This window comes from Chlorocebus sabaeus, chromosome X (assembly GCF_047675955.1).
Source record: "Chlorocebus sabaeus isolate Y175 chromosome X, mChlSab1.0.hap1, whole genome shotgun sequence".
Lineage (NCBI taxonomy): Eukaryota > Metazoa > Chordata > Mammalia > Primates > Cercopithecidae > Chlorocebus > Chlorocebus sabaeus.
Genome location: NC_132933.1, coordinates 67,513,977 through 67,541,317, shown reverse-complemented (window position 1 = coordinate 67,541,317; position 27,341 = coordinate 67,513,977). Strand labels below are relative to the sequence as shown.

The 27,341-nt window shown below is 35.4% G+C and overlaps 1 protein-coding gene across 1 annotated transcript in view; it reads right to left on the bottom strand.

Moving 5' to 3' along the window:
• Nucleotides 1–26,190, bottom strand: part of POF1B (POF1B actin binding protein) — a 102,155-nt gene extending 75,965 nt beyond the window's left edge. Inside the window, exons 1-4 of the mRNA XM_007992193.3 lie at nt 26,164–26,190; nt 25,698–26,020; nt 10,610–10,684; nt 3,181–3,261 (exon numbers count right to left, since the gene is read on the bottom strand). Coding sequence (XP_007990384.3) covers nt 3,181–3,261; nt 10,610–10,684; nt 25,698–25,979 — 438 coding nt within the window. The 5' untranslated portion in view covers nt 25,980–26,020; nt 26,164–26,190. The remainder of the gene's footprint in view (nt 1–3,180; nt 3,262–10,609; nt 10,685–25,697; nt 26,021–26,163) is intronic.
• Nucleotides 26,191–27,341: the final 1,151 nt, after the last annotated feature.

Sequence of the window (27,341 nt, the reverse complement as noted above, 5' to 3'; positions counted from 1 at the left end):
TAGTTGTCTTTCTGTTTCTATGCACCTAAAATGCTACTGGTTCAAATAAAACTCAAAATTTCACCCTTTTCTAAATCTACTTCTCCTCCCACTCACATTTCAATCACTTTAAGTGGGTCACCTTACTCTCAGTGTCTCAAGCTAAAAAGCTTAGGGTCATATTGACTTTTCTCCGTATCCAATAAGTCATCAAATCTTGTTAAAGCTACCATCTAAAATAGCTGTCGGAAAGGATATAGAGTGATGAATTAGCAACAGAAGACCTGAGCAAGTTATACTTACTCAAACTTTCATTTCCTTAGTAGTAAAATAATGCTAACAACAAGATTAATCATACTAATACCTTAAATACCACAATAAATCCTTCCCTGATTTCCTCCAAACAAATATATTATCTCTGACATCTGAACTCCAATAATAATTTATCTGTAGTCCTTTCATGGCATCTATCCCACATCTCATCATGTATTCTACATAGCTATTTGTGGACCTGTCTTATTTCTTTCCCTGATAAGAGCTGTATGCTCCTTTAATTTGGGAAACATGTCTTATTTCCCTTTCTGTTGAGAGACTGTATAGTGTCTTCCCCATAGCAGGAGTTTCACAACTGGAAAATTAATGAAATTGATTAGTATTAATGGGATTATATCCACTAATGGAACAAATGTATTTCCTTCATTTCTGGATCAGATGTTAACCAGAATGCATAAATCCTTAGATTAAATGATGACAAATGGAGATCAGGAACAACAAAAAATAAACAGACTCAACAGAGATAGAAAAAACCATAATGGAACATGTGGATTGAGATTATTTTAATTACAGGAAAAAGAAATAAAGATTAGACAAGCTGGGAGGTGAAAGAGGATGAAATTGCTGTTTAGAAGGCTCAGCTTATTATAAATATTGTAATTAAACTAGAATCTTCTCCTGAGGGGATTTAAAGGAGCAAACAAAAAAAGAATCTACTTAGATAAATAAAATGGGGCATATAGCTAAACAGGATTTTCAAGCTATTTTGTAAAACAAGTTAGATTACTTTTCATTTACAAAGCATCATGAAACTTGAAATTTGCTTCATTCCTCAATAATGGAAAGAGTTAAATGATTTAAAATGACCATTTTCTTCAACCTTCTGCTGGGACTTTGTCCTGAGAGAAAAATCGATATGACTGTATTCAACTACAAGTTGAACAAGTTTGTAGTTGAACACAATCATGTTGATGAGGTCTTACAGGGGTAGGCTCAGTTTTTCCAATATGTTAGGTATTTGCATATATACTTCTAATTTCTCCGTTCTTGTAACTACATGTGGGTAAGGGGGTGCATAAGTGAGTATTAGATCCTAATTCACCTCCGTCATCAATTGTCCTTCATTTGCAAATGTTTCACTCCCATCTCTCTACTGTTCAATTTCAGTTCCAATTTTGCTCCTTTGTAATTGAATGGTTTTGCACTAGCTAGGAACTTAAGTTGAAGAAGGTTGGGACCTTGTTTTGTTTACTGCTTTATCCTCCAGTTCTTAGGGCAATTTCTGGAATGCAATAGGCAATCAATAAATATTTATTGAGTAAATGACTGAATTTCTCTCTGCTTCCATTTTTTTTTCACCTTTTTAGGATTAACCAGGATATAATATTGAAATTGCCCAGCACAGAGTATATACCCAATAGTTACTAATTCTTTTTTTTCCCTATTAACTAAAGAATAAGGATTCATCCAAAGTCATGTAAGAGTTGCTGGCAAAGTGGATTGGAATCCAAATGATTGGACATTTTAAATCTCTCTGGATATATCCTAGGCAAGCACAGCAATTCTCACACTATGAAAATAATGGGTATCTAGAACTAACTCTGAAAGCCAGGAGTATCAAGTGCAATATGCATCCAAGTATGCATATCCCCCAGATTATGTATAAAAAGAAAGAAAAAGAGAGAGGGAAAGGAAGAAGAGGAATGTGTGTAGTGACTGGCCAAGTAACAGAAAAAGATATGCTATCCTCTCCCAGGCCCTTTCCATCTCCCCCTCCCTACCTCTCCCTCCCTACCTCCATCATTTTCAGATTCATTGCATAAATATTTGATTCTGCAAAAGGAGGAACAGGCAACTGATTTAGCTGTAATAACATGCCCTTTCAATATTTACATGGATGTATGAAAACTCAAGCAAATGTCCAAAACAATCACTCCTCGACTCAGAGCCTCGTAGGTTCATACCGACACACATGCACAACTAGCAGCCTGCCTAGCTAAGGAGCCATGAGATTATTTTTAATAAATAAGTAAATGAAGAAGAAAGGGTTTAGATATTAGTAGAAGCTTAGTACATCTTCCTCACTCACTTAGAATAGTAGGAAGCAGGACCCTAATCTAACCCTTTCCTTTCCACAGCTGAGGTAAATAGTTTATCTTACAAGGGAAGGGCAGGATGGCTTCACATCATGGCAGAAAAATAGAGCAAAGCAAAGAATTATTGTAGTCCTCTCTGGATCATACTGTTGCCAATTGTGAAACCGATGTCCTTACAACCTCCTAGAGCCTCCTGTTGCAGCTAAAAAAGGGGTGTGTGTGCATGAATGTAAATGCATGTGTTGAAGATGGCTTATTATAGTGGAATCTCAGTTTGTGAAATGTAAGGATTTATATCTCAGTAAACAATAATAATGTAATTTTCTAAAAAACTCATTTCTGGGCACAAAAGTTCACACACCACAGGCAATACAGGCATAGGGGCACTATTTAACTTTTGACCTTTAATTTTCATCTTCCTAGTCCATATCTCCATGGCAAAGGTAAATAGCCTGAAAACTCCAACCCCTGGTGTAGCAATTGACAGAGCTTTTATGTGAAGCCTGTAAAAGAACTTTGTCCCTTTTTTCTTTCGTTCAAAGTGCATAAAAGTCTTTTGTAGCATAAGGGTGGTACTATAGAAGAGGAAAATGTTTACAACCCAAGAATTTCCAACCTGCTTGGAAGTATTGCATCTCTGAGTCAGAATATATAGACGCCTGGTTGTCTGGCATTAAAGATGACATTTATTGATACTGATAATCAGCAATTTACTTTGTAACTGTAAGAAAGTCCAACAATCTGATCTTAAGGATCTGGTAACTGATTAAGCCTTTTTGTTTAAGCAATTAACTTCTAAAGAATTATATCTTGGGAAAAGTTTGTGTCTTACCTGTTCAGGATTTTGTACTACATATTTCCTAATAGTGGTCTGTGGATAAGTAGTAACTTTCACTGTTGGAGAATGAAGTTCCTGTAAAGAAAAGATAAAAGCTGGATATAATCATAGTTATTTAATTACCTTGGAGCTATCAATAACAATAGGGAACAATTTCCAGTGTGATATTTTTAGTTATTTGCATGAATGATGATGTATGATTTAGTTAATTTTAATTTCAGAAACATGTATAAAAGCATGTGTTCTGTGCCCAGCATTTTACTGGGTACTTGTATTATACTCATTTCATGGTATTTCACCCACATTCCAAACTATATTTGACAAGTATTTTAAAATGCTTGTTTCATTATAAATGATTACAAGAAAATAATACCTCAATAGTGATGAATTAAACCTCTGGTTTGGAAAAGACATCTTATCTTAAAAAAAATGAAAAGAGACACAAAGAGAAAAACGTGTATGTGTGCGTAGTTAAACATATAAATCTTCAGTGTACTGGAAAGAGAGGACCATAGATATTATTGTAAAATGTTGATGGGAAAAGAGTTTTTTTAGGGGGTTCATGTAAATTTATTTATTATTTTTAACTTTTATTATAGGTTCGGGAGGACATATGCAGGTTTGTTATATAGGTAAATTCATGATACAGGGGTTTGTTGTACAGATTATTTCATCACCCAGGGACTAAGCCCAGTACCCAGTAGTTATTTTTACTAATCGTCTCCCTCCTCCCACCCTCCATCCTCAAGTGTGGGCCAATGTGTATTGTTCCCCTTTTTGTGTCCAGGATTTCTCATTATTTAGCTCCCACTTACAAGTGAGAACAAGCGGTATTTGGTTTTCTGTTCCTGTGTAAGTTTGCTGTGTAATGGCCTACAGCTCCATCCATGTTCCCACAAAAGACATGATCTCATTCTATTTTATGGCTGCCTACTATTCCATGGTGCATATATATATCTCTCACATTTTCTTTATCCAATCTGTCATTAATGGGCATAGTGATTTCATATCTTTGCCTTTGTGAACAATGCTGCAATGAACATTCATGTACATGTGTCTTTATGGTAGAATGATTTATATTCCTTAGGATATATACCCAGTAATGGGATTGCTGAGTTGTATACCCAGTAAGGGGGTTTCTGGTAAAAGGGTAGTTCTATTTTTGGTCCTTTGAGGAATTGCCACACTAATTTACACTCCCACCAACAATGTATAAGCTTTCCCTTTTCTCCACAGTCTCACCAGCATCTGTTAGGTTTTATTTTCTTCTGACTTTTTAATAATAGTCATTCTGACTGTTATCAGATGGAAACTCATTGTGGTTTTGACTTGCATTTCTCTAATGATCAGTAATATTGAGCTTCTTTTCATATGCTTGTTGGTTACATGTATGGCTTCTTTTGAGAAGTGTCTGTTCATGTCCTTTGCCCACTTTTTAATCGGGTTGTTTGTTTTTCTCTTGTAAATTTGTTCAAGTTCCTTATAGATGCTAGATATTAGACTTGTCAAATGTGTAGTTGACAAATATTTTATCCCATTCTATAGGTTGTCCTTTCACTCTATTGATAGTTTCCTTTAATGTGCAGAAGCTCTTTAGTTAAATTAGATTCTGTTTGTCAATTTTGCTTTTATTGGGATTGCTTTTCACATTTTGTTTCTATGTCCAGAATGGTATTGCTTAGGTTGTCTTCTAGGGTTTTTAGAGTTTGGGGTTTTACATTTAAGACTGTAATCAATCAATCCTGAGTTGATTTTTGTATATGGTGTAAGGAAGGGGTCCAGTTTCAATCTTCTGCATATGGCTAGCTGGTTATCCCAGCTCCATTTACTGAATAGGGAGTCCTTTCCCCATTGCTTGTTTTTGACAGCTTGGTCAAAAATCTGATAGTTGTAAGGTGTGTGGCTTCATTTCTGCACTCTCTATTCTGTTCCATTGGTCTATGTGTCTGTTCTTGTACCAGTACCATGCTGTTTTGGTTACTATAGCCCTGTAGTAGTTTGAAGTTGGGTAGCGTGATGTCTCCAGCTTTGTTCTTTTTGCTTAAGATTATCTTGGCTATTTGGGCTCTTTTTCTCATTCCATATGAATTTTAAAATAGTTTTATTTCTAGTTCTGTGAAGAATGTCCTTGGTAGTTTAATAGGAATAGCATTGAATCTATAAATTACTTTGGGCAGCATGATCATTTTAACAATATTGATTCTTCCTATCCACGAGCATGGAATGTTTCTCCATGTTTGTGTCATCTCTGATTTCTTTGAGCAGTGTTTTGTAATTCTCATTGTAGAGATCTTTCACCTCACTAGTTAGCTGTATTCCTAGGTATTTCGTGTGTGTGTGTGTGTGTGTGTGTGTGTGGCAATTGTGAAAGGGATTGCATTTCTGATTTTGCTCTCGGCATAGTTGTTGTCTGTGTATAAGAATGTTAGTGATTTTGCACATTGATTTGGTATCCTGAAATTTGGCTGAAGTTGTTGATCAGCTTAAGGTAGTTTTTGGCTAAGACTATGGGGGTTTCTAGATATAGAATCATGTCAACTGCAAACAGGGATAGCTTGGCTTCCTCTCTTTCTATTTTAATGTTCTTTATTTCTTTCTCTTACCTGTTTGCTCTGACCAGTACTCCCAATACTATGTTGAATAGGAGTGGAGAGAGGGGGCATCCTTGTCTTGTGCAGGGTTTCAAGGGGAATGCTTCCAGCTTTTTCCCTTTCACTATGGTGTTGGTTGTAGGTTTGTCATATATGGCTCTTATTATTTTAAAGTATGTTCCTTCAATACCTAGTTTATTGAGACTTTTTAACATGAAGCAATGTTAAATTTTATCAAAAGCCTTTTTGCATTTATTGAGATAATCATGTGGTTTTGTCTATAGTTCTGTTTATGTGATGCATTGCATTTATTGATTCGTGAATACTGAACCAGTGTTGCATCCCAGAAGTGAAACCTATCTGATGGTGGTGGATTGGCTTTTTAATGTGCTGCTGGATTAAGTTTGCAAGTATTTGGTGGAGGATTTTTGTATCAATGCTCATCAGGGATATTGGCCTGAAGCTTTCTCTTTTTTTTGTTGTGTCTCTGCCAGGTTTTGGTATCAAGGTGATGCTGGTCTCATAGAATGATTTGGGGAAGAATCCCACCTCTTCATTTTTTTTGAAGTATTTTCAATATGAATGGTACCAACTCTTCTTTGTACATCTGGTAGAATTTGGCAGTGAATCCATCTGGTCTTGGGCTTTTTGTTGTTGTTGTTAGGTTATTTATTATTGATTCAATTTTGGAGCTCATTATTGGTCTGCTCAGAGATTCAATTTTTTCCTGCTTCCATCTTGGGAGGAAAAATGTGTCCAGGAATTCATTCATCTCTACTAGGTTTTTCAGTTTGTATGCATAGAGGTGTTTGTAGCAGTTTCTAATGGTTATTTTTATTTCTGTGAGATCAGTGGTAACATCCTCTTTGTCATTTCTAAGTGTGTTTATTTGGATCTTCTCTCTCTTCTTCTTTATTAGTCTAACCAGTAGCATATGTGCCTTATTAATTTTTTGAGAAAACGAACTCCTGGATTTGTTGATCTTTTGAATGTTTTTTTGTGTCTCAATTTCCTTTAGTTCAGTAATGATTTTGGTTATTTCTTGTCTTCTGCTAGCTTTGGGGTTAGTTTGCTCTTCATTTTCTAATTCTTACTGTTGTGATGTTAGGTTGTTAATTTGAGATCTTTCTAACTTCTGGTTGTGGGTGTTTAATGCTATAAATTTCCCTGTTAACACTGCCTTAGCTGTGTACCAGAGATTCTGGCATATTGTGTCTTTGTTCTCACTAGTTTCAAAGAACTTCTTGATTTCTGCCTTAATGTCATTATTTACCCAAAAGTCACTCAAGAGCATGTTGTTTAATTTCCACGTAAATGCATGATTTTGAGGGATTTTTAAAAATTTGACTTCTATTTTTATTGCGCTTTGGTCCAAGAAGGTGTTTGGTATGATTTCAGTTCTTTTGCATTTCCTGAGGATTGTTTTATATCTGATTGTTTGGTGGATTTTAGAGCATGTGCTATGTGATGATGAGAAGAATGTATAGTATGTTGTTTTGGGGAGGAGAAGTTCCATAGAGGTCTATTTGATCTATTTGGTCAAATCTTGAGTTCAGGACCTGAGTATCTTTGTTAAGTTTCTGCCTTGATGAGCTGTCTAATACTTTCAGTGGAGTGTTGATGTCTCCCACTGTTATTGCATGGGAGTCTACATCTCTTTGTAAGTCTCTAAGAACTTGCTTTATGAATCTTGGTACTCCTGTGATGGGTGCATATATATTTAGGATAGTTAAGTCTTCCTGTTAAATTGAAATATTTACCATTAGGTAATGCCTTTCTTTGTCTTTTTTTTTTTTTTTAATCTTTCTTAAAGTCTGTTTTGTCTGAAATTAGTATTGCAACCCATGCTTTTTTCTTTTTTCATTTTCTTGTAGATTTTTCTCCATCCCTTTATTTTTAGACTACGAATATCATTGTATGTGAGATAGGTCTCTTGAAGACAGCATTTTTTGGGGGGAGTCTAGGTTCTTCATCCAGCTTGCCATTCTGTGCCTTTTAACTGGGGTGTTTAGCCATTTACATTCAAGGTTGGTATTGAAGTGTGTGCATTTAATTCTGTTATTATTTTGTTAACGGGTTATTGTACTGGCTTGTTTGTGTGGCTGCTTTATAATGTAACCGATCTGTGCAGTTAAGTGTGTTTTTCTATTGACTGGTAATGATCTTTACTTTCCATGTTTAGTGCGCCTTTCAAGATCTCTTGTAAGGCAGGTCTGATGGTAACAAACTCCCTTATCATTTGTTTATCTGAAAATAATCTTATTTATCCTTTGCTTAAGCAGCTTAGTTTGACTGGATATGAAATCCTTGTTTGATGATTTTTTTCTTTAATAGTATTGATTACAGGCCTCTAATCTCTCCTGGTTTGAGGGTTTTTGCTGAAAAGTCCACTGTTAGCCTGATGGGTTTTCCTTTGTAAGTGACCTGCCCTTTCTCTCTAGTTGCCATTAACATACTTTGTTTCATTTCAACCTTGAAAAATCTGCTGATTATGTGTCTTGAGGATTATCTTCTTGTGTAGAACCTTGCATGGTTCTCTGTATTTTCTAAATTTGACTGTTGGCCTCTCTAGCAAGGCTAGGGAAGTTTTCATGGACTGTATCCTAAAATGTTTTTCCAAGGTTTTGCTTTCTCCCTGTCCCTTTCAGAGTTGCCAATAATTCATAGATTTAGCTTGTTTACATAATCTCATATTCCTCAGAGATTTTGTTCATTCTTTTTAATTCTTTTTTTCTTTATTTTTGTCTGACTGTCTTATTTCAAAGAGTCAGTCTTCAAGTTCTGAGATTCTTTCCTTGGCTTGATGTATTCTTCTTTTAATACTTGTGATTGCATTGTGAAATTCTTCTAGTGTGTTTTTTCAGCTCTATCAGATCAGTTAGGTTCTTTTTTCACTAGCTATTCCATGTGTCGGCTCTTGTATCATTTTATTGTGATTATTAGTTTTCTCAGATTGGGTTTGCCATTCTCCTAAATCTCAATGATCTTTATTTCTATCCATATTCTGAATTCTGTTTCTGTTATTTCAGCCAGTTCAACCTGGTTAAGAACCTTTGTTGGAGAACAAGTGTGATCATTTGGAGGACATAAGCCACTCTGTCCTTTTGAGTTGCCAGTGTTCTTGCATTGGTTCTTTCTTACCTCTGTGTGTGGGTGTTCCTTTAACTGCAGTGTAGGTTGAACACAGTCAGTAGACTTCTTTTTTGGATGTTTTCACAGGGCTGAGATTTTGTGCAGGGTCTAAATAGCTGACTTCTTGTCTTTGGTTTCACAGGGAGTTATGTTAGTGAGGTATTGTTGTTGAAGCTTTGGGTTGTGATCCGATACGTGGCGCTTAGGCATAGCAATCTGTTGGTAGTCTCTTCTGCAGTCCCGTTGCTCCTCTGTTATTTCCTCACGGTTGCAGCTATGCTTCCTCTCAATGCCCTGAAAGTGTGGGCTCCTCTCCCACTTGAGTGCTGGCTGTAAATTGTGGCTTGGCACTCCAGGGATGGCCATTACAGCTCTATGGTGATATCAGTGTTTGTTTTCTCCTCAACTTGGAGGCAGCAGCGGTTGTGGTCAAAGGTCTTTTACTTGTCTCCCGGGGGCTCCACCCAGGGAGATACAGGTCAGCAATCACTCAGTGCTATCAGCCCGGGATGGAGGTTCTGTGCTGTAGGCCTAAGCCGGGGGTTCCCTGCCTGGTAATGAGCAGGCAACAGGTTCCATGGCAGGGAAAAGAGTTAATATCATCCATATAAAGAGAGTTCTTATATATCAATGAGAACAAAATCCTATAGGGCTACATTTCTAAGTCAGTTATAACCTTTATCCCACTGTCCAGTGGTTTGTTATGTATGTGGCCCGTGCTAGTCTGTGAGCTCCTTGAAAATAGTGATTGTATCTAATTTATCTTGGTGCAATATGTGGCACATACTTGGTGTTCAGCAAATGTAAGCTGAGTAAGTGCATTACTCCAATTGACCTAACTCTAATCTAGACCAAACTGAGAAGTGGTAGGGAAACTTTTCTTTAATAAATCTTCTTATTTTTCTGCATAATATCATATTTTCCTTGCTGTACTCAAGGACTAAAGACCAGTTTTTGTTCATTTGTCTCCTCACTATCCAAGTTCACATCCTGACCCCACACTGGGTCAGATTGTTTTCTTAAAACAGCATCTCCCGCCTTCCTACCTTCTAAATCCCATAACCCCTTTATTCCTCTTTCATGTAACAACAAACTTAGTGTGCTTTATGTTTTACTTTCTTAGAATTTACTTTTTTATATATGGCAATTACTTAATGAAACATATATTTTAATATTCTGTTTATTATTATAGCTACCTTTTGGATACACAATACCTAGATTCAAGAATAATCCTAAAAGTGGGATTATTAGCCATAAAGACTAAGGAAATAGACCCTTGTGTGTCTTTCAAATCATACACCTATAAGAAGAGTTAGTTATGACCCTATAAGTTATTCTTTCTGAATATGAACTCATAATACAATCACTCATAAAGCCAAGTCTTCAATCAATCTGAGATCTGGGTATTTCATCCACACTCACTAGGAGATCCTTGGCTAAACTAAACTGCACTCAAACTAAAAGTAGTTAGATTGAATAGGCAATGAAACAGAAGAATCTGATTCATAGTACTCGTTTCACATTACTTTTTCTGGGCTGAGCTGATTCTCATATGTGAGAATCCTCTTTCATATTTTATGATCCTCACATGATGTGAATGTGTAAAGTCTTATGAGGATCTAAAGATTGCTTACATACATGAAGAAGACTTCCATATAAAAAAGAGGAACAAATCTAATGTAATTCACAACTTCTTTTACCTGTTCAGTATTTTGGGTTATATGTAGAGTACTTGGGCCACATGTAGATATTTTTAAAGTTGGAGAATGGAGTTCCTGTTAAGAGAAACAAAAGGGAGTTCAGAAATTATTTGAAAGTCTTAAGTTCTCATGGTATTTTTTCTTTATTTTTATAATAATCTGATTAGTACGAAATAAGAGCATTATTTAGTGCTTTCTTAGATAATGTCCATCTTTCCAAAGAACTAAATTACTTTGTTGTCTTCTCACATAATCCAATGATAAAAGAGTTTCTAGAGTGCTTTCATAGCAATACATTCTACTTGTACTGTTAGGTTGCATTCTTTTTGTTTCTGCTTCAAGAACTCTGCATTCATATACACCCCAATGTTATTATTATTATATGTTTGCAATTAACAAGATATAATATTTTATCAAACAAAATTTTTCTTTCAGTATTTGTTTTATTTATTTTTAAAAATTCATACAAATTTAAGGGGTACAAGTACAGTTTTGTTACATGGATATTTTGCATAGTGATGAAGTCTGGGCTCTTAGAGTGACCATCAACCGAATAGTGTACATTGTACTCATCAAATAATTTCTCATCAAATGATGTAAACTTTAATAATGATCAAACCAAGAGACAGACACCCCATTCTCCATGATGTACTTATTTCACATTGCATGCCTGTATCAAAATATCTTATGCACCCTATAAATATATACATTTACTATGTGCCCAAAATTTTAAAAATAAAATAAAACTTAGAAAAAATAGTTCTCAAACCAATATAAGAAACTACCTTTGAAAACTCAACTAAGAGTAATTTTAAGAATAAATTTTAAAGTACCTTTGAAGAAGGTAGTTTGAACAATAAACTTGAGTAAATTTCAAACTACCTTTGAAAACTCAACTAAGAGTAACTCATTTTAAATCAATTCAAGTTCACTCTTAATTATGCTTTGTCTATTCTGCTTCTAGTCTAATTTCAAAGAGTAGGCTGTATTGTTAAAAATAATCTGTAAAAGTGAAATAATATAATTTTTTAAATGGTCCAATAAAATGATCAATCTATCCATCACACTGGCATTGTTTACATATTTCCTCAAAACCAACAAAACTGCAATCACTTCATTAGTGTGCAAAGAATTGATGGCATTACACAATCTCCCCATACCTTACCATAATTTACAATCAATTGGCACAACTCCAAGATATTTTCCTACAAAAGTATAAATATTTCTTCTTTAGAACAATGGGACTATTAAAAATCAGAATCATTAATTTACAAGGGAAGCACTGTCAGACACATACAGAACTATGGCTATAATGTAGGTATTACATGTGTTCTTAAAACAGGACTATGCATTTACTCAAACTGTCAAATGTTCTGCATTCTTTCTTGTTGTTGTTCTTATCAAACTTATAACATTTTCATCCTCCCCCACCCTTTATATCAACAGCAGTACTGCAGGCTCAGTATTTCTAGGAATCTTTTGCATATGTTCCCAAATTTTCTGCTAATAATTGAGAAGACTTGCTCAGACAAATGCAGAGAATTACAGATATTAGACAAAACAGGTACACATTATCCAGTTTAGGAAAATGGTTATAAATACAACCATGTGCAGGCAGGTTTTGCCCACAGACCCAAGAGGAGCAGATTCAAGAAGACAAGAAAAAAGAGGGGTGCTCTTTAGTTATGAAATAATACACGAACACATTCTTAATATAAACATTTATATAGATAAGGTTAAAGACCTTCTCTTGACCATCTTCCCTCCACTCACTTACCCAGAAGTTACCATTGTTGTCAGTTAAGGTGTCTACATAAATACCTATGTATAAATAGTAATATTATTGCTTTTGTTGTTCTACAACTTAAACCAAACAGTATCTCTTGTATTATGAACTAGATACATGTTTTGACTCATTATTTTAAATTAATAGTATTCAGCTTGTTTATATGTTTTCCTACCGATTAACATTCAGATTATTTCCAGGTTTCCACTATGCCGCAATGAGCATCCTTGTGCAACATGTTTCTTTAGAATTCCACACAGAATTGGGATTGCTGGGACATAGAGTATGTGTGTTACTCATTTGAACAGATACTGCCCAATTAATTTCCCAAATTTGACTATGATAATTATACATCCACCAGCAGTGTGTGAAGGTATTCATGACTAGAGGATGTTTGGTCTGTTTAGGCTGGGGCTAATAATATTATGCTAGTATCATTCTGAGAAGACAATTACGTACATGGCTAGTATCTGGTAGCTGTTGTAGAAATGATACCTCTCTCCTCCTTCTTGTAACCAATTCAAATATGATGGCATTAGCAAATGAAACATAGCAAACCTTACTAGCCAACTGGACTATCTTTTAAGATACAAAAGTGTACTAAGAAGTTTTATAAATCTGCAGAAATTTAAACAAATAGGAATACACACATATCACACATCACAGATAAAGACATTTATTTATGCTAGCATAGTCAGAATTACTTTATTCAAATGCTGAGATAATAGATATTTAAAGGGCAAATGGTTGTATTTGAGCAAAGACTAGTCTTGCCCTAAAATGAAGGAATTCTTTAATCTTCTTATATGTGGAAAGGTGGAACATCAATTCCATAGATTATAATATACTCAATTATTTTTAGCCCTACTTCATCCTTCATTATTAGAATTGATCATCTAGACAAATGTGACTTTCCCATACAACCCTCATGGAAACATTAGATAACAAATGTAGGACGTTCAAAAATTACAACATTAAGATGTAGCTTAACATGAATCAAAGATATTTAGACATATGGTATTGACCAGCATGAATTTAAATTGCATCAGCATGGATTTAGGCTGATCACAAGGGGGAAAACCTCTCTGAACATAGGTTTATTAATTCCAGAAAGACTTGCTAAAGAAAAACCCTTTTCCCTGGAAGTCTACAAAATTAGGTAATATGGTGTGAGTAAATGTCCAAAATAAACAAAATCTTGATGTTGAAAGGTACTTCCAATGGCATCAAGATCCAGGCAAGATTGCAGCAAGGCATCCCATAAATAGCAATTGACAATTCCATAGAAAGTGATCCAAAGTATTTTTGAATGAATGAATGAAAAGGAGATCTTAGTTTTAAAAGCACTCCAGGAATAACAATCCAAATCTCCCTCTTAATAACCTGTATCAGTCAGTGTTTAATTTTGTTACTCATCTGTATATCGCTTACCTAAATCTTTCATGTTGAAACTATTAAATTCAATGAACAGTCACTTTTTTTTTGTTTTTATGCCTTTTGTGACAAAACCCCACATTCCTGATGACCAAATAATTGAAGGCGATAATGGGGTGGTGGTGGCTATCATGACATAGTGGAAAAAGTGCTAGACTTGGAGCCAGGAGCCCTGGATTTTATTCCCATTTATACTACTAGCCACTTTTGTAATATTGGTCAACTCGTGTTCTCTCTCTGAGATTTTTTCCTCGTGTGAGAAATGGGACATGGGTGTGGGCGAGTGTGGATTAGAGGATCTTTAAGCTTGTTTCTATTTCTGACATTCTGTGAGTATAAGAGACCATTCCCAGCTTATTTTTCCACACAAACAAAACAATTTCAAAAATTTAAAACTTGTCAGTCTTGTTTTCCTTTGATGATGATTATAATGATAACTAACACCTATTAATAGCTTTCTATGCCAAACATGTTACATAGATCATTCTCTTTAACACTCAAAATAACCCCATAAAGACGATACTATTATGACCCCATTATATACAGAAGTAAAGTTAGACAGAGGTAGGATAGGTAACCAGATGGAGATTACATAGCTAATGCTAAGGTGCTGGAATTCCAACTCAGTTAGCATGACTCCAGAACTCATTCTCTTAATCACTATACTTTGCCACTTTTATTGCTTGTCTCATTATATTTTCTGTTTTTCAAGTTGTGTAACCTAATTATATGGTTAGGTTTGACTAGTGCATATAACAGGTCAAATACTGGGATTTTTAAAATTATTCACTGTCAAAAGCAACTTTGGAGGCCTGAAAATAAGACACCCACCCAAAAGTGGCTGTGTGAGAGAACAGCCTTGATTAGATAATTTAAGCTTCCATAAACTCAATAGAATTTGTTTGTAAAATGCGTGATACATTTACGGAGTGTATTCACAGGCCTCTAAAACTCAATAAACCATTGAGTTTTTATTTAATACTCATATCATCTAATCTCTTCAATTTTGCAGGAAGACCTTACTTTTTCTCATAAAATATTGAGCATTTTGTTGTCATTTATTCCTGTGGGTCAGACTTGCTATATACACAAACATTATACCTCATTGCAACTTTAAGTAGAGTCTGGTGAAAAGGAATTTGGGGCCGGGCGCGGTGGCTCACGCCTGTAATCCCAGCACTTTGGGAGGCCGAGGTGGGCGGATCACGAGGTCAGGAGATCCAGACCATCCTGGCTAATATGGTGAAACCCCGTCTCTACTAAAAATACAAAAAATTTTAGCCGGGTGTGGTGGGGGCGCCTGTAGCCCCAGCTACTTGGGAGGCTGAGGCAGGAGAGGCAGGAGAATGGCTGAACCTGGGAGGCGGAGCTTGCAGTGAGCTGAGATTCCGCCACTGCACTACAGGCTGGGAGACAGAGTGAGGCTCCAGCTTTAAAAAAAAAAAAAAAAAGAAAGAAAGAAAGAAAGAAAGAAAAGAAAAAAGAAAAAGAAAAAGAATTTGGTTTATAATTATGTGGGCTTAGTTCTAATATATCTAGGTCCTTTTTTTCCTGCACTGCTTCAAGTAATGATTTTCAATTTTGGGAAAGTTATAACAGCTCTCTTCCTCCTATTCATTCTTTACTTTTTATAAAGTACATAGGGCATTACCAATTTTAAGACCAAAGTAGATTAAAATCAGTCTGTTTTGGGTATAATTTCATTACCTCTCTTGAGATAACTGTCCATACCTTTGTACACCCTAAATCGGAGCTAGGAAACTCTGGTTTCCCTAGAGATTTCATTATTCACAAAAGTATATCTTATTTCCAACTATTTGTTTAAAAAGCTGTTTTCAGGGAAACATCACACACCGGGGCCTGTCTTGGGGTCGGGGCTAGAGGACGGATAACATTAGGAGAAATACCTAATGTAGATGACGGGTTGATGGGTGCAGCAAACCACCCTGGCACGTGTATACCTATGTAACAAAACTGCATATTCTGCACATGTACCCCTGAACTTAAAGTGTGTGTGTGTGTATACACACACACACACACACACACACACACATATATATATATGCTGTTTTCAGAGTTAAATCAGATGATGTGCAAATGGCCTAAATGTCTCAGTTATTTACTTTAGCGAGAATGCTTTTGAGTAGCTCAGTGCAGTGGAGAAAGAAGGGAAAGCAGAAGCTTGAAAGGTGTTATTCTCCTTTGATAAAAGGAAAATGTTACAAACTTAATATTTACCCCGAATTCTAGGATTATTTCAGAGCAAGACCTTGAAAACTAGAGGGAAAACTATTTTTGTCCTCTAACATATTTTCGTTATTTTCCAATCTGATATTAGAACATTAGAATGGGAAAATATACAGTAAGGGTAATCATCAAATGTTTTGTTGAAATAAAAAATGTGAACTAATTTAAACTGAAATCATGAATATCTAAAGTTAATTAAGGGAGATAGGTGATGTAATGAAAATATCAGGAGCTGGTTTCTAAACTCAGGGCATCCACTAAACAGTTGTACTAAATAGACAAGTTATTTTGAGCTATTCGAGTCTCAATTTCCTTATTTGTTTAACAGACAAATAATACACGATGAATATTGTCTTTATTCACACATTGTTCAATTTGTACAATAAATATAACAATGCTTGTTTACCTAATTTTTGAGGTTCTAGCAAGTTGTTTACTAGATACTCATATACATGGAAGAGTTGTGAAAAATAAAAAACCCATATATTAATATGAAATATTATTTTTACTGGATTGATTATATATGTGACTAAGTTATTAACTTGCAGTTTCTTCACTACTGATTGTGTAGTGACATTGAAAGAGATATAAATGATGAGTAGAATATAATCTCTACCCTCCCATGGTTATAATTATGTAGAGGATAAACACTATGAGTACAAATAGGAATTAAGTAGACTATCATAAGACCTATAAGAAGTTCACTAGGTGAGTTTTGAGGGCTAAGAGCTAACTTCAACCTGGGACGATCAGAGGATCAGAAGGTTACATTTGAGGAAAGGCTTGAAAAATTTGTATAATTTCAGCGTGTCTAGATTGGTGAGGGTGAGGAGCAGGGGCATTTCAGATGTAAAACCAATGGAGTGAAAGACATAGCTGTGGAAAATTGGGGACTTTATTTAGAGAACAATGATTTCCACTTAGCTAAAACATAGGACACCAGAAGGAGAGTTCCAGGAAATTCCACAGGAGCCCTATCATGGAGGGTCTTGAAAGTCAGACTAAGCAATTTATAGATGCTTAGTGTTATTGAAGGTTTTTGCAGCAGAGGAGTGATATGGGATGTGTATAGGGAATTTAAGCAACTTTTCTAGAGAACATATTCTTAGGTGTAATTAAATTTGTGAAGATTTTAAAATAAATTCATGCAGGAACCCAAAATCTTTCTTTCTTTCTTTCTTTTTCATTCTTTCTTTCTTTCTTTCTTTCTTTTTTTTTTTTTTTTTTTGTGAGACAGAGACTCACTCTGTCGCCCAGGTGGGAGTGCAGTGGTGCGATCTCGGCTCACTGCAAACTCTGTCTCCCAGATTTGAGTGATTCTCTTGACTTAGCCTCCCAAGTAACTGGGATTACAGGCATGAGACACCACGCCAGGCTAATTTTTGCATTTTTAGTGGGGATGGGGGCGGGTTCACCATGTCAACCAGGCTGGTCTTGAACTCCTGACCCCAAGTGATCGGCCCGCCTCGACCTCCCAAAGTGTTGGGATTACAGGAGTAAACCACCATGTCCAGCCCTTTCCTTGGTAAATTCTAAATGTGTTTGTTTTGGTGTATGGGTGAGTATTTAACAGTAGTAAAGGTTACATCCCTAATCCAAATATCCAAAATATGAAATGCTCCAATATTCAAGTTTTTGACACGACAAGTGGAAAATCCCACACTTGACTTCATTTGACAGGTTTCCAGTCAAAATGCAGTCAAAAGTTTTGTGCAAAAAATTACTAAAAATTTTTATAAAATTACCTTTGATCTGTGTGTATAAGGTGCGTATGAAACAACTAAATTTTGTGCTTAGACCTGGGTCCCATCCCTAAGATAGCTCATAATGTATATGCAAATGTTCCAAAATCTGAAAAAATATCCTAAATTTGAAACACTTCTGGTTCAAAGCATTTTAGATAAGAAATACTCACCCTGCAGTAGTTTTTATGAAGGAATCTCTAAGCACATATATGATACGCTAAACGAATTACAAGGTAACTAAGTAAGATACAATAAATAAAAATACTTCACACAGACAGTAATTCAGCAGCATGGGAGGTGAAGGGAGTATCTCTATAAGCAGACTAATTAGCAGTTTCAAGGTAATTTGATTAAAGGAAGTCACAAGATTCCAGGGAAATGATATAATGACAGATCAGAATAGCTGCTCCTTTAACAACATTTGCCACAGTAATTAATGATTAATATTTGTCCATAAGGGAAAAAAGTATAAGTCAAATAAAAATAAGTCAGATCAAGATGCCTAATGGGGCCCAAGAACTAGAATAGTAAACTAATCAACTTATTAAATAATGTCCTTATGTTTATTTTATGTGTTCTCTTTTTTCACAGAGGCTATTTGTGTCTTACTTTCCATTTTCAGTTCAAAGAGAGGGCACAGAAGTGTGAAACCAACAAACAATCTTAGTTAAGTCATATATCTTTCCTAAAGTCACTGCTGGTTGTCACATTTAAGCATTTTTGGAAGCCATAATCACAGAAAGGGAGGAGAGAAAGGGGGGAGAGAGAGAGAGAGAGAGAGAGAGAGAGAAAAACTTACATGTAATTTCCAGTTGCATTATATTACCCAAACATTTGTTTTAATTTAAAAAAAAAACCTCAACCCTCAAGACGTGTACAGTCCATGGTGGTGTGGAGGAAGCACCACTGACATACAACTTAGTATTATAAGTACCTGTGTCACTTTATATTTAAATAATGCAAAGTGATACTAGCTTTAAAAGGAGACCATATCCAGAATGGAGGTGGGATTGGAGCACTACATTGAGGAGAGGGTGAGAAGATTCAGGGTTGAGAAAACTTTGAAGACGACTTTCCACATGAATTTTGAGAGATAGGTGGGATTCCAACAAAGATATGAGGGAAGGGTGGATGTTGCCAGAGTGGGTGATGGCATGAATAAAAGGAGGGTTTGGGAGGGAGGCAAAATGCTCAGTTTGTTCAAGAAATAGAGTGCTGTAGTGTCTGGAACACAAGGTGGAAGGAGGTGGGTAATGGGAGATAGATTGTAAAAGTAGGATTGGACTGTCCTAAGGAGGCCCTTTAACATCATCAAGATAAGGAGTTTGAACCTAACATCAGAACCTAATTATGACTGTTTTAGAAAAGATTTTTAATTACAAATCAAATGCCATTTTATTGCTGAGATCATACACTGAGATCATGCATAATAAGGTACAAAGCAATTTTATTTCTTTGTCATATTTCTATCAAATCTCTCTTGAAACATTATGACTCTAAATAACTAAAAATTAATCAACTTGCTGCCCAGTGCTGGAACATTATGTTTTGACACAAAATAATCAGTAACATTTATGAGAAAAATATTTTTAAAAAGAATACAAAATAATCAGTAACATTTATGAGAAAAATATTTTAAAAATTCTGAAGAACAGAAAATAATCTGCCTTCTTGGTAAATAAAATATTTTAAAAACATTGAAATGTTCCTTTATATTACTTATTTATGGCCTGGCTTATGTACCAAAGGAGTTTAGGGTGTTTATGAGAGTGTGCACAAGGAAATGATTATGAAATACAATTTGGAGACTGTAATATAAATAAGAGTCAGTTGTGTAGGCCAGAAATATACACTATAGCATAGTGGTTACAAGTATAGACCTGTCCAATAGTACTCTCTGCAATGGTGCAAATGCTCTATTCTGTGCTGCTCAATACAACCACAGCCACATATGGTTACTGAGCACTTAAAATGAAGCTAGCATGATTGGGGAACTGAATATTTAATTTTATTTGATTTTAATTTAAATATAAGTGCAAATAGCCATATGTGGCCAGTGACTACCATACCGGAAGTGCATCTCCAAAGAAAAAATTAAGGAAGATGTAGACTGTAGGCAAGCTTTAATGCTTGGTGTCACTTCACATTTAAAAAAGGAAAAAAAAACACATTTTAAAAATTTCATCTCAAACATTGGGGTTCAGTTTCAAAGGCTATAAGAGCATAAGAACTTCCAAATTCCTCTTCTAAAGATACTTATTCCTATAAACATTATAAATACATTCCTACTATTTCAGTCTTTTGATCACATACCACAGGTTTTAGAAAATTGCTTTCATGCTTTTCCTCATCAGCCTTTCTTAGCTAGTAGAGCCTTAATAAGCCTTTCAAGTATATGTGTTTACTTAATCTTTCCAGTGTCAAAGGAACTTTTACTTTAGGGTCTATTCATTTAGCTTATTATCTTGTCTGTGTAGCAAGGGGAGTTTTTGACTGCAGTTTTAGATATCAATAATGCAAGTAAAGGAAAGAAAATTGAGTGCTAACTCCACGCCAGACATTGTGCTGGACATCTTCACATGTTAACTCATTCAATACTCACAACAGTTTTGAAGGAAGGTATTATTATCCCTACTTTACAAATATGGTAACTGAGGTCCTGAGAGGCCAAGTGATTTATTCAAGGAAATACATTATTTAACACTTCCTATATGTCAGGCACTTTGCCATGTGTTTTCCTCCATGTAATATCATATTTGACCTAGCAACAATCCTATGAGTTAGGTATTATTAATGCCCCATTTTACGAATAAAGCAACTGAGGCATACAGCTAGCAAGTTCTTAAAGCAAGGATTAAACAAACCCAAGAAGTTTGAAACCTAAGCGTACATTCCTAGGGACTCCAACTAGACTGCTTCGTAGTTCTATTCTGCCAAAGTCCACCTCATCATTGCATATTTATTTACAGCTCTTCCTGAGACATTCCACATAGACCTGTTTGGGCATTTTCTTCATACAATTTTCTCTGCAATTAGTCTTTAGACTGCAACGTCTGAACCTCTTCAGTCAAGACCTGTTGGTTTCATTTTCCTGTTGATAGCTCTGGTCAAAGAGCTCATACAAGAGACATACAAGAGAGACTGAGGGCAATGATAATTAGATCATAGAGAATATTACATAAGTAGTGCAGGCTTTGTTTCTAAATATTTGGAAATTTGTTAACATGAAAGTGTAATCTTTTACGTTGTCTAATTTGAATTTTAAAACTTTACGTAAAGACTAATATACAGTATAATATTCCACAAAGGAAAACCATGGAAGGCTTGTGTATGCTCCTGTTATTCCCAATGACTATGAGAAACACTGAAGGTAATAATAGTGAGTTACAAACACTCTAGGCTGAACAGTTTCAAAGGAAGCAGTATCTTTAAAAACCACCTGACATTCATGCTGACAGAATTTGCCAAGGCAAACATCCATTTGAATACATTCCCTGAATACTATGGGAGATGTTTTTGTTAGAATCTTTCAAAGCCATGTAACATAGTTAAACACCTGTCTGAGGTTATTGTTGAGATGTTATACTGAACTTATACAGCAAGAAACATGTTATTTATAATAATCTATCTTTAGATGAAATAAACACTTCTTTTATTTAGGATAAAATCTGTGCTTCTGTTGTCATACAAAGAAAGCAACCGAATGTATAATAGAACTACTTCCTGCTTCTCCTTCTCTCCAACCCAAATCCCTCATTTAAGAGGTCCATACTGGGTTCTTTCTCTTCCTTTTCTGAAGAAAACTAGAAGACAGAGAGAAAATAAAATATACAGTCTTTTTGCAGTGCATGCTTTCTGTCTTTAAAAATTATGAGTATATATACTTTATTCAAAATCAAAAAAGGATCTCTACTGGGATAACTCCTGGTGTGAAGAAAATGTTGGCTGAAATATATTTACTTGTAAAAGTTTTAACTTTTAAATAGGGCTTAAGAGCATGGCAAATTCCCCAATTGTTTTGTCATGAATTGTCAAGAAAAAAAACTTGAAAGGACAGTTTCCCTCTCTTCCACTTGCCACCCCCGTATCTTGCCACACACACACCGTGACAGCTTATAAGTGCCTTTGACTGAAAACAGGCCCAGCAATTTATCAGACCTCCCTTAAACAAGATACAATTGCCATGGGCATTTTCACTCAGCAATTAGTTGCACTCTCCAATTTCTATAGCTTCATTTAATTGTAAGCACAAAAAAGGTGACCAAAGCTGAAAATTCAGCCCCTTTATCCTATGACTTCATTCTTTTTTCAGGCAACTTACTTCCCTGAACAATCATTCCCTTTAGTGACTACGCCCTTGAACAACAATTTATCAAAGCAGCGCACCGCTCCCCACAGAACAGGAAACTTTTCTGATAGTGTATAGAAATCCTGGAAGAGTAGAAGAGTTATCCACAATCTTTGCAACAAAAGAAAAAGCACACAAAAAAATCATATAAACAAAGGTAAGCTCCAACTGAATAATTGTTGAGAACAAAGGTCATTCATAAACACACATTTTCCCCCAGGCTGCTCTCTAGAGTTTGTTTGCAAGTTTCAAATTCAAAAGAATGGCAACCCTTATAACATATACACTAAAATAATCCTTCTCTCACAAAAGCATGTTTTACTTGATAAAATACTGATGGTCACAACACAAAATAATCCTTTAAAATGAAATATAGATAGACACATGGGATACCTACAGACCAGGCTCTGTATGTCTGTCCTAAAAATGAACTCTCCCTGGACAGGTCAATGATATTTATCCAGAAAATCACAGTGTTTGCTAAAAAAATGGCACTTAATAAACATGTATTCAGTGAATGACTGGTATTTAAAAATATTTTAATCAATTTTTTCTCTCTCACAACACAGCTGCTCTGTATACATGAAAAATATCTTGAACTTCATGAAAACCTTAATTAGTGGAAGGAAAGAATGTAAGCCCAATGAGTAATTCATATCAATGTTGCTCATTTAAGGCATTTCATTTTGAGTTAATGATGGTAGGTTAACAGCTAAGCTTTTTAAAAGATTGAACTAAGAATTGTTGTTTTACTTTAAGCTTCTAGAACTCTATTTATTTGCAAGACCACATTCAGTCTAAAATACATCTGAGATCTTGATTATACCTGTGTTTGACTATATCTGTTCATGTAGATAAACCCAGTAATTTTAATTCTACCATTAATTTAGAAAATTTCGCCAGCAACTGGTTTCTACATTTAATTTTCTCTGAGAAACACCCTATCAATCAAACAAAATAATAACCAAAAAACATAAAATATGTTTAATTAAAGAAACAAAGTAATATTATATGTCTGGAGAAATTTAAAATATGTTTATATCCATAAACACCATTTTAGTGCACAAGAGGTTAAGAGAAGAAAAGCATGTACTCAAAAGCTAGAAATGGAAACTACTAAAGTGCTACAAAAAAAATTTGATTAAATCGAAAAAGCCTACTACATGACCTAAAATTATGATTCAGGAAGCAAAGCAGAGTAGCATCAAGTTTGGTTTCTCAAAGGCAACATATTTTACTACTGGTAATATTTATTTTAAAATCTCATGAATTCCCTGAATGTCATCCAAGAACCAAAAGGCAAAAAACAAAACAAAACAGAAACAAAGTAAAAGTTTAACTGAATTCGTGATGATCAACCATTGATTGTAGTATCCATTTTTCTAGCTGCCATGGTCACCAACTCTGGTATTAGACTAATTGCTACACATCAACTCATCTGACACATGGTTTATTAAGGATAGACTCTGTTTAAACATAAAGTGAATTAAATGTTTTTGAGTAATAAGTACTGCTTGCTCATGCCTGTCATGGTACATTATGCATACCATCACATTATACTCATTTCATTAGCATAAAGGTAATTTCAGATCAAATCTAAGTCCTACTTTACACGATTCCACAGTGCCATTCCATCAACAAACAGGGAGAAAGGAAAATAAAACAGAAGAGTTTCCTAGTCATATTCTTTGTGGCAGCTATCTAAAAGCTGTCTTGTCAAATTCTCTTTTAGTGGATTTGTGAATGCCCTTTGATATCCAACTCAGTTTGAAAATTTATAGTCAAATATTCTTTCTTCTTGTTTCACTAAGGAATTAATACTTCTTTTTTTCCCCTTACCGCATAGCTTAACTTTCACCTTTCTCATTTTCTAACAGCACTTACTTTTCTTTCTTTTCAATCACAAATAACTCCAGACTTCACAGAGCTCTCCATTCTGATCTTTTATCCCAGTTTCTGCAGCTGCACTTTCTACCCCTAGGTTCTTCATAAACTCCTCTAGGTGAGCTACATTTTAGGATGGAGATAGTCCATTTTTAAGGATCACTTTGGCAAATGCCGGGTAAAATAAGGAAAATCTTGTAAAAAGCTCAGCCAACTTAATCCTGAGTTATTGAAAGGGGAAGTTGAACCAAGGAGTAAATAATAAAACATACTCCTAAAAATTGTTCTGTAGTAAATATTTATAATTTGTCAAATTTCAGTTTTTAAATGTCTATTTACCTTTCTTTTACTAGCAAGTTAACCAAAAAAGGGTCTAAATATGTTTAAATAACTATGGCAGATAGGATGATTTTAGCATTCCTATGATAATAGTAATTGTTTTTAACCTTCACATTATTGTTTTTGAGCGACAGTAAAACAAAGGTGGCATTCATTTTGTTCTTCATTAGCATCTCAATATGAATATTGGAATGTACATTTGCATTATTTTTATCACTCATGCAAAGTAGTATTTTTGACCTTTATATTTTTCTTCTCCTTGACCTCAGTATAAGTGGAGTTTTTCTCAACCAGTTGAGAAATGTTACTTTATATTCTACTTAAATTTTTGGGTTTTAGAAAGATAATATGTATTATTCCTGATTGGTAATAATAATGTAACATAGCATCATATCCCAATGACTGCTTTTTGAGATTTTTGTATCTTAAAAACATAATTTCAGTTTGGACAGAATTTTCCAGAAAACTTAAAACATGCAAATTTAATGTAAAAGGTGTCAGAGGATGAAAATACACATAAGGCTGCTAATTTTACGTAGTCTTGCAGTATTACCTTTCATTTATTGGGAAGGTTATTAACACAGGTATTGGTGCTAAAAATAACTCTTAAGAAACAATGTATTTCATTTTATGGGATGTCTTAGAGTTCCATCTTTTGTAGCTTTCATGTAACATTTGCTTACATCTTGCCTTCCTCAATCCTATATCCACTCTTTCAGTAATCTTTCTACAAGTATTCCTTAAATTATTCACCTAGGCTGTACAATAAAAAGTGTGTCATTCTTGGAAGATGAAACACATATGACAATTCAGACATCTACACCTCTTACTTATCCTGTAGCAGCTATACTCTTTGCTGAGCACAAATAATTGCTTATCACTCAGACATACCACAGTACCTGTATCACCATATTTGATACCAAAAATCCTGTTTGCTTCTGATATGAAATGAATCAGTAGGAACTTGTTCTAATAAAAATCTACTGTACTCAAGTTGAGAACTGCTTTGCAGTAGGGGCAAAGGTATTCCTCGGATCAGATCTTTCAGTCAGATCAAACAGAAAATGAGCCTTCCTGTATTATGGTTAGATTATGAAAATCATTGAAACCCGGAAACAAACAACCACAGACACTAGTAAGTGAAATAACAGCCAAGAGATGAATTTGGGTGACTGTCCAAGGCATATATAACTGCAATTCACCAAAAGACATCCTGTAGAATAGAGGCAAAGAAGCAGAAAGGAAGAGAAATCAGGTTGAAGATTGCTCTTCTCCACTAGCCTGGCGTAACTGTCTTTGTCGTACCTGAGAATGGTTGCTCCAAACCAAATTTTGGTAGGAGGAGGTGGTTTTGAGAGGGGAGAGCACTTCCCGGGAGTTGAAGGGGTCCAAGGCCTGCACCACCTTGTTCATGGGCCCACTGTAGGTCCTCACTCGTTCATACACTACATTTTTTTCTGGAGGCTGATGGACTTGGCTTGACTGATGGTAGCAGTGGTAATGCTGGGGTTGGCACTGCAGCACCTCTGGAAGCTGCTGGGTTCCACAGCTGCTGCTGCTCGTCTCACTCCAATAGCTCGAGCTCATCTTCTTCCAGTGGTCAGCAAGGGACCTCCCAGATGCTCTACCTAAGGAACAAACAGAGAAATATAATGGAAAGAAAGGCAGGCAAGCAGGCAGGCAGGCAGGCATACAGACACACGACACACGTGTAGAAACCACTTATCAAAAACCTCTGCCAATAGGGGTGCAGGGAAGAGAAGAAAGCTACCTGAGCCCCAGCAAGAGCAGGTCTGGCAGCTGCAGATGAAGCAGCAAAATATTTGAGCTCAAATGGAAAATGGAGCCACCCTGTGACATTGCTCCAGGAAATGGTACTGACACGCCCTTGAGGGGCGGATTCACCTAGCAGGTTTACATGCCAGGAGAGGCCCTGCCTTGCCACGGAGATAGCTACAAGGCTGCCCAGTAGGTAAAGGAGTCTGAGAAGAGCAGAAATGCAGAATGTCAGGGATGAAGCCAGAGCTTCCAAGCGCATGGGCTTAAAACTTCACAAAGACATGAAGATGCAAAAAACTTGCTAGAGAAAAAAAGTCACAAATGTTATATGAAAGTGTCTTTTTTATGGTTCATAAGTTTAGCAAAGGTAGTTACCAGCATAAGTATTATCACTCCAAATTCCCATACCAAAATAATGAGTATTAGTCTAGGAATACCCCAATTTTCACGGATAAATTTGCATTTTCTGCAAAACCCATCTGATAATTGCAGTTAAGGAAGATTACTAAGGGGTCTCTTTCCAGTAACTTTGTCTAATATATGGACTTCTTTATCTTACTCAAAGCTTTGTATTCTTTTCTATCATACATTGAAGGAAATCTGTCTAAATGATTGAATTGCTGTATAGGAAGGCGGATGGTCAAGAAAAACCTAAAGATTCCACAAATGCTTTGCATTTTGGCATTCACATCTGTTGTTTTTCTTTTATGCAAAGGAATTTCTCCTGCCCTTATATGTGCCCTAGGAAACACTGAGTTTGACTGACTTTTTAATATCTAGTTAGTAAGGGAGCTGCAAGTCCTGAGAGGTGACTTAACTGACACAATGAGATTTAAATGTGTTTACAACTTACATTTATTACTACTTGAAATTTTGATCATAATGCCTACTTACCCTCAGATTTTACTATGCAATATACTTCAGCACCACTTAAATCCAGAATACTCATTGAAAGTGACTTTAGTGAAAAGTATCTTCCTAATGTGTATATGTGCAATAGGACCTAGCATACCACCACCATTCTAGAGAGAAAGAGAATGTCATGCAAGGGGCTAGCAGCGTTTTTTGTTGTTGTTGTTTTGTTTTGTTCTGTTTTTTTTCTGCCAAGTGAACAAAGTGTTATGATTTACTATTTACTATGTGTCAGGTACTGTTCAAGGGGTTTTATGT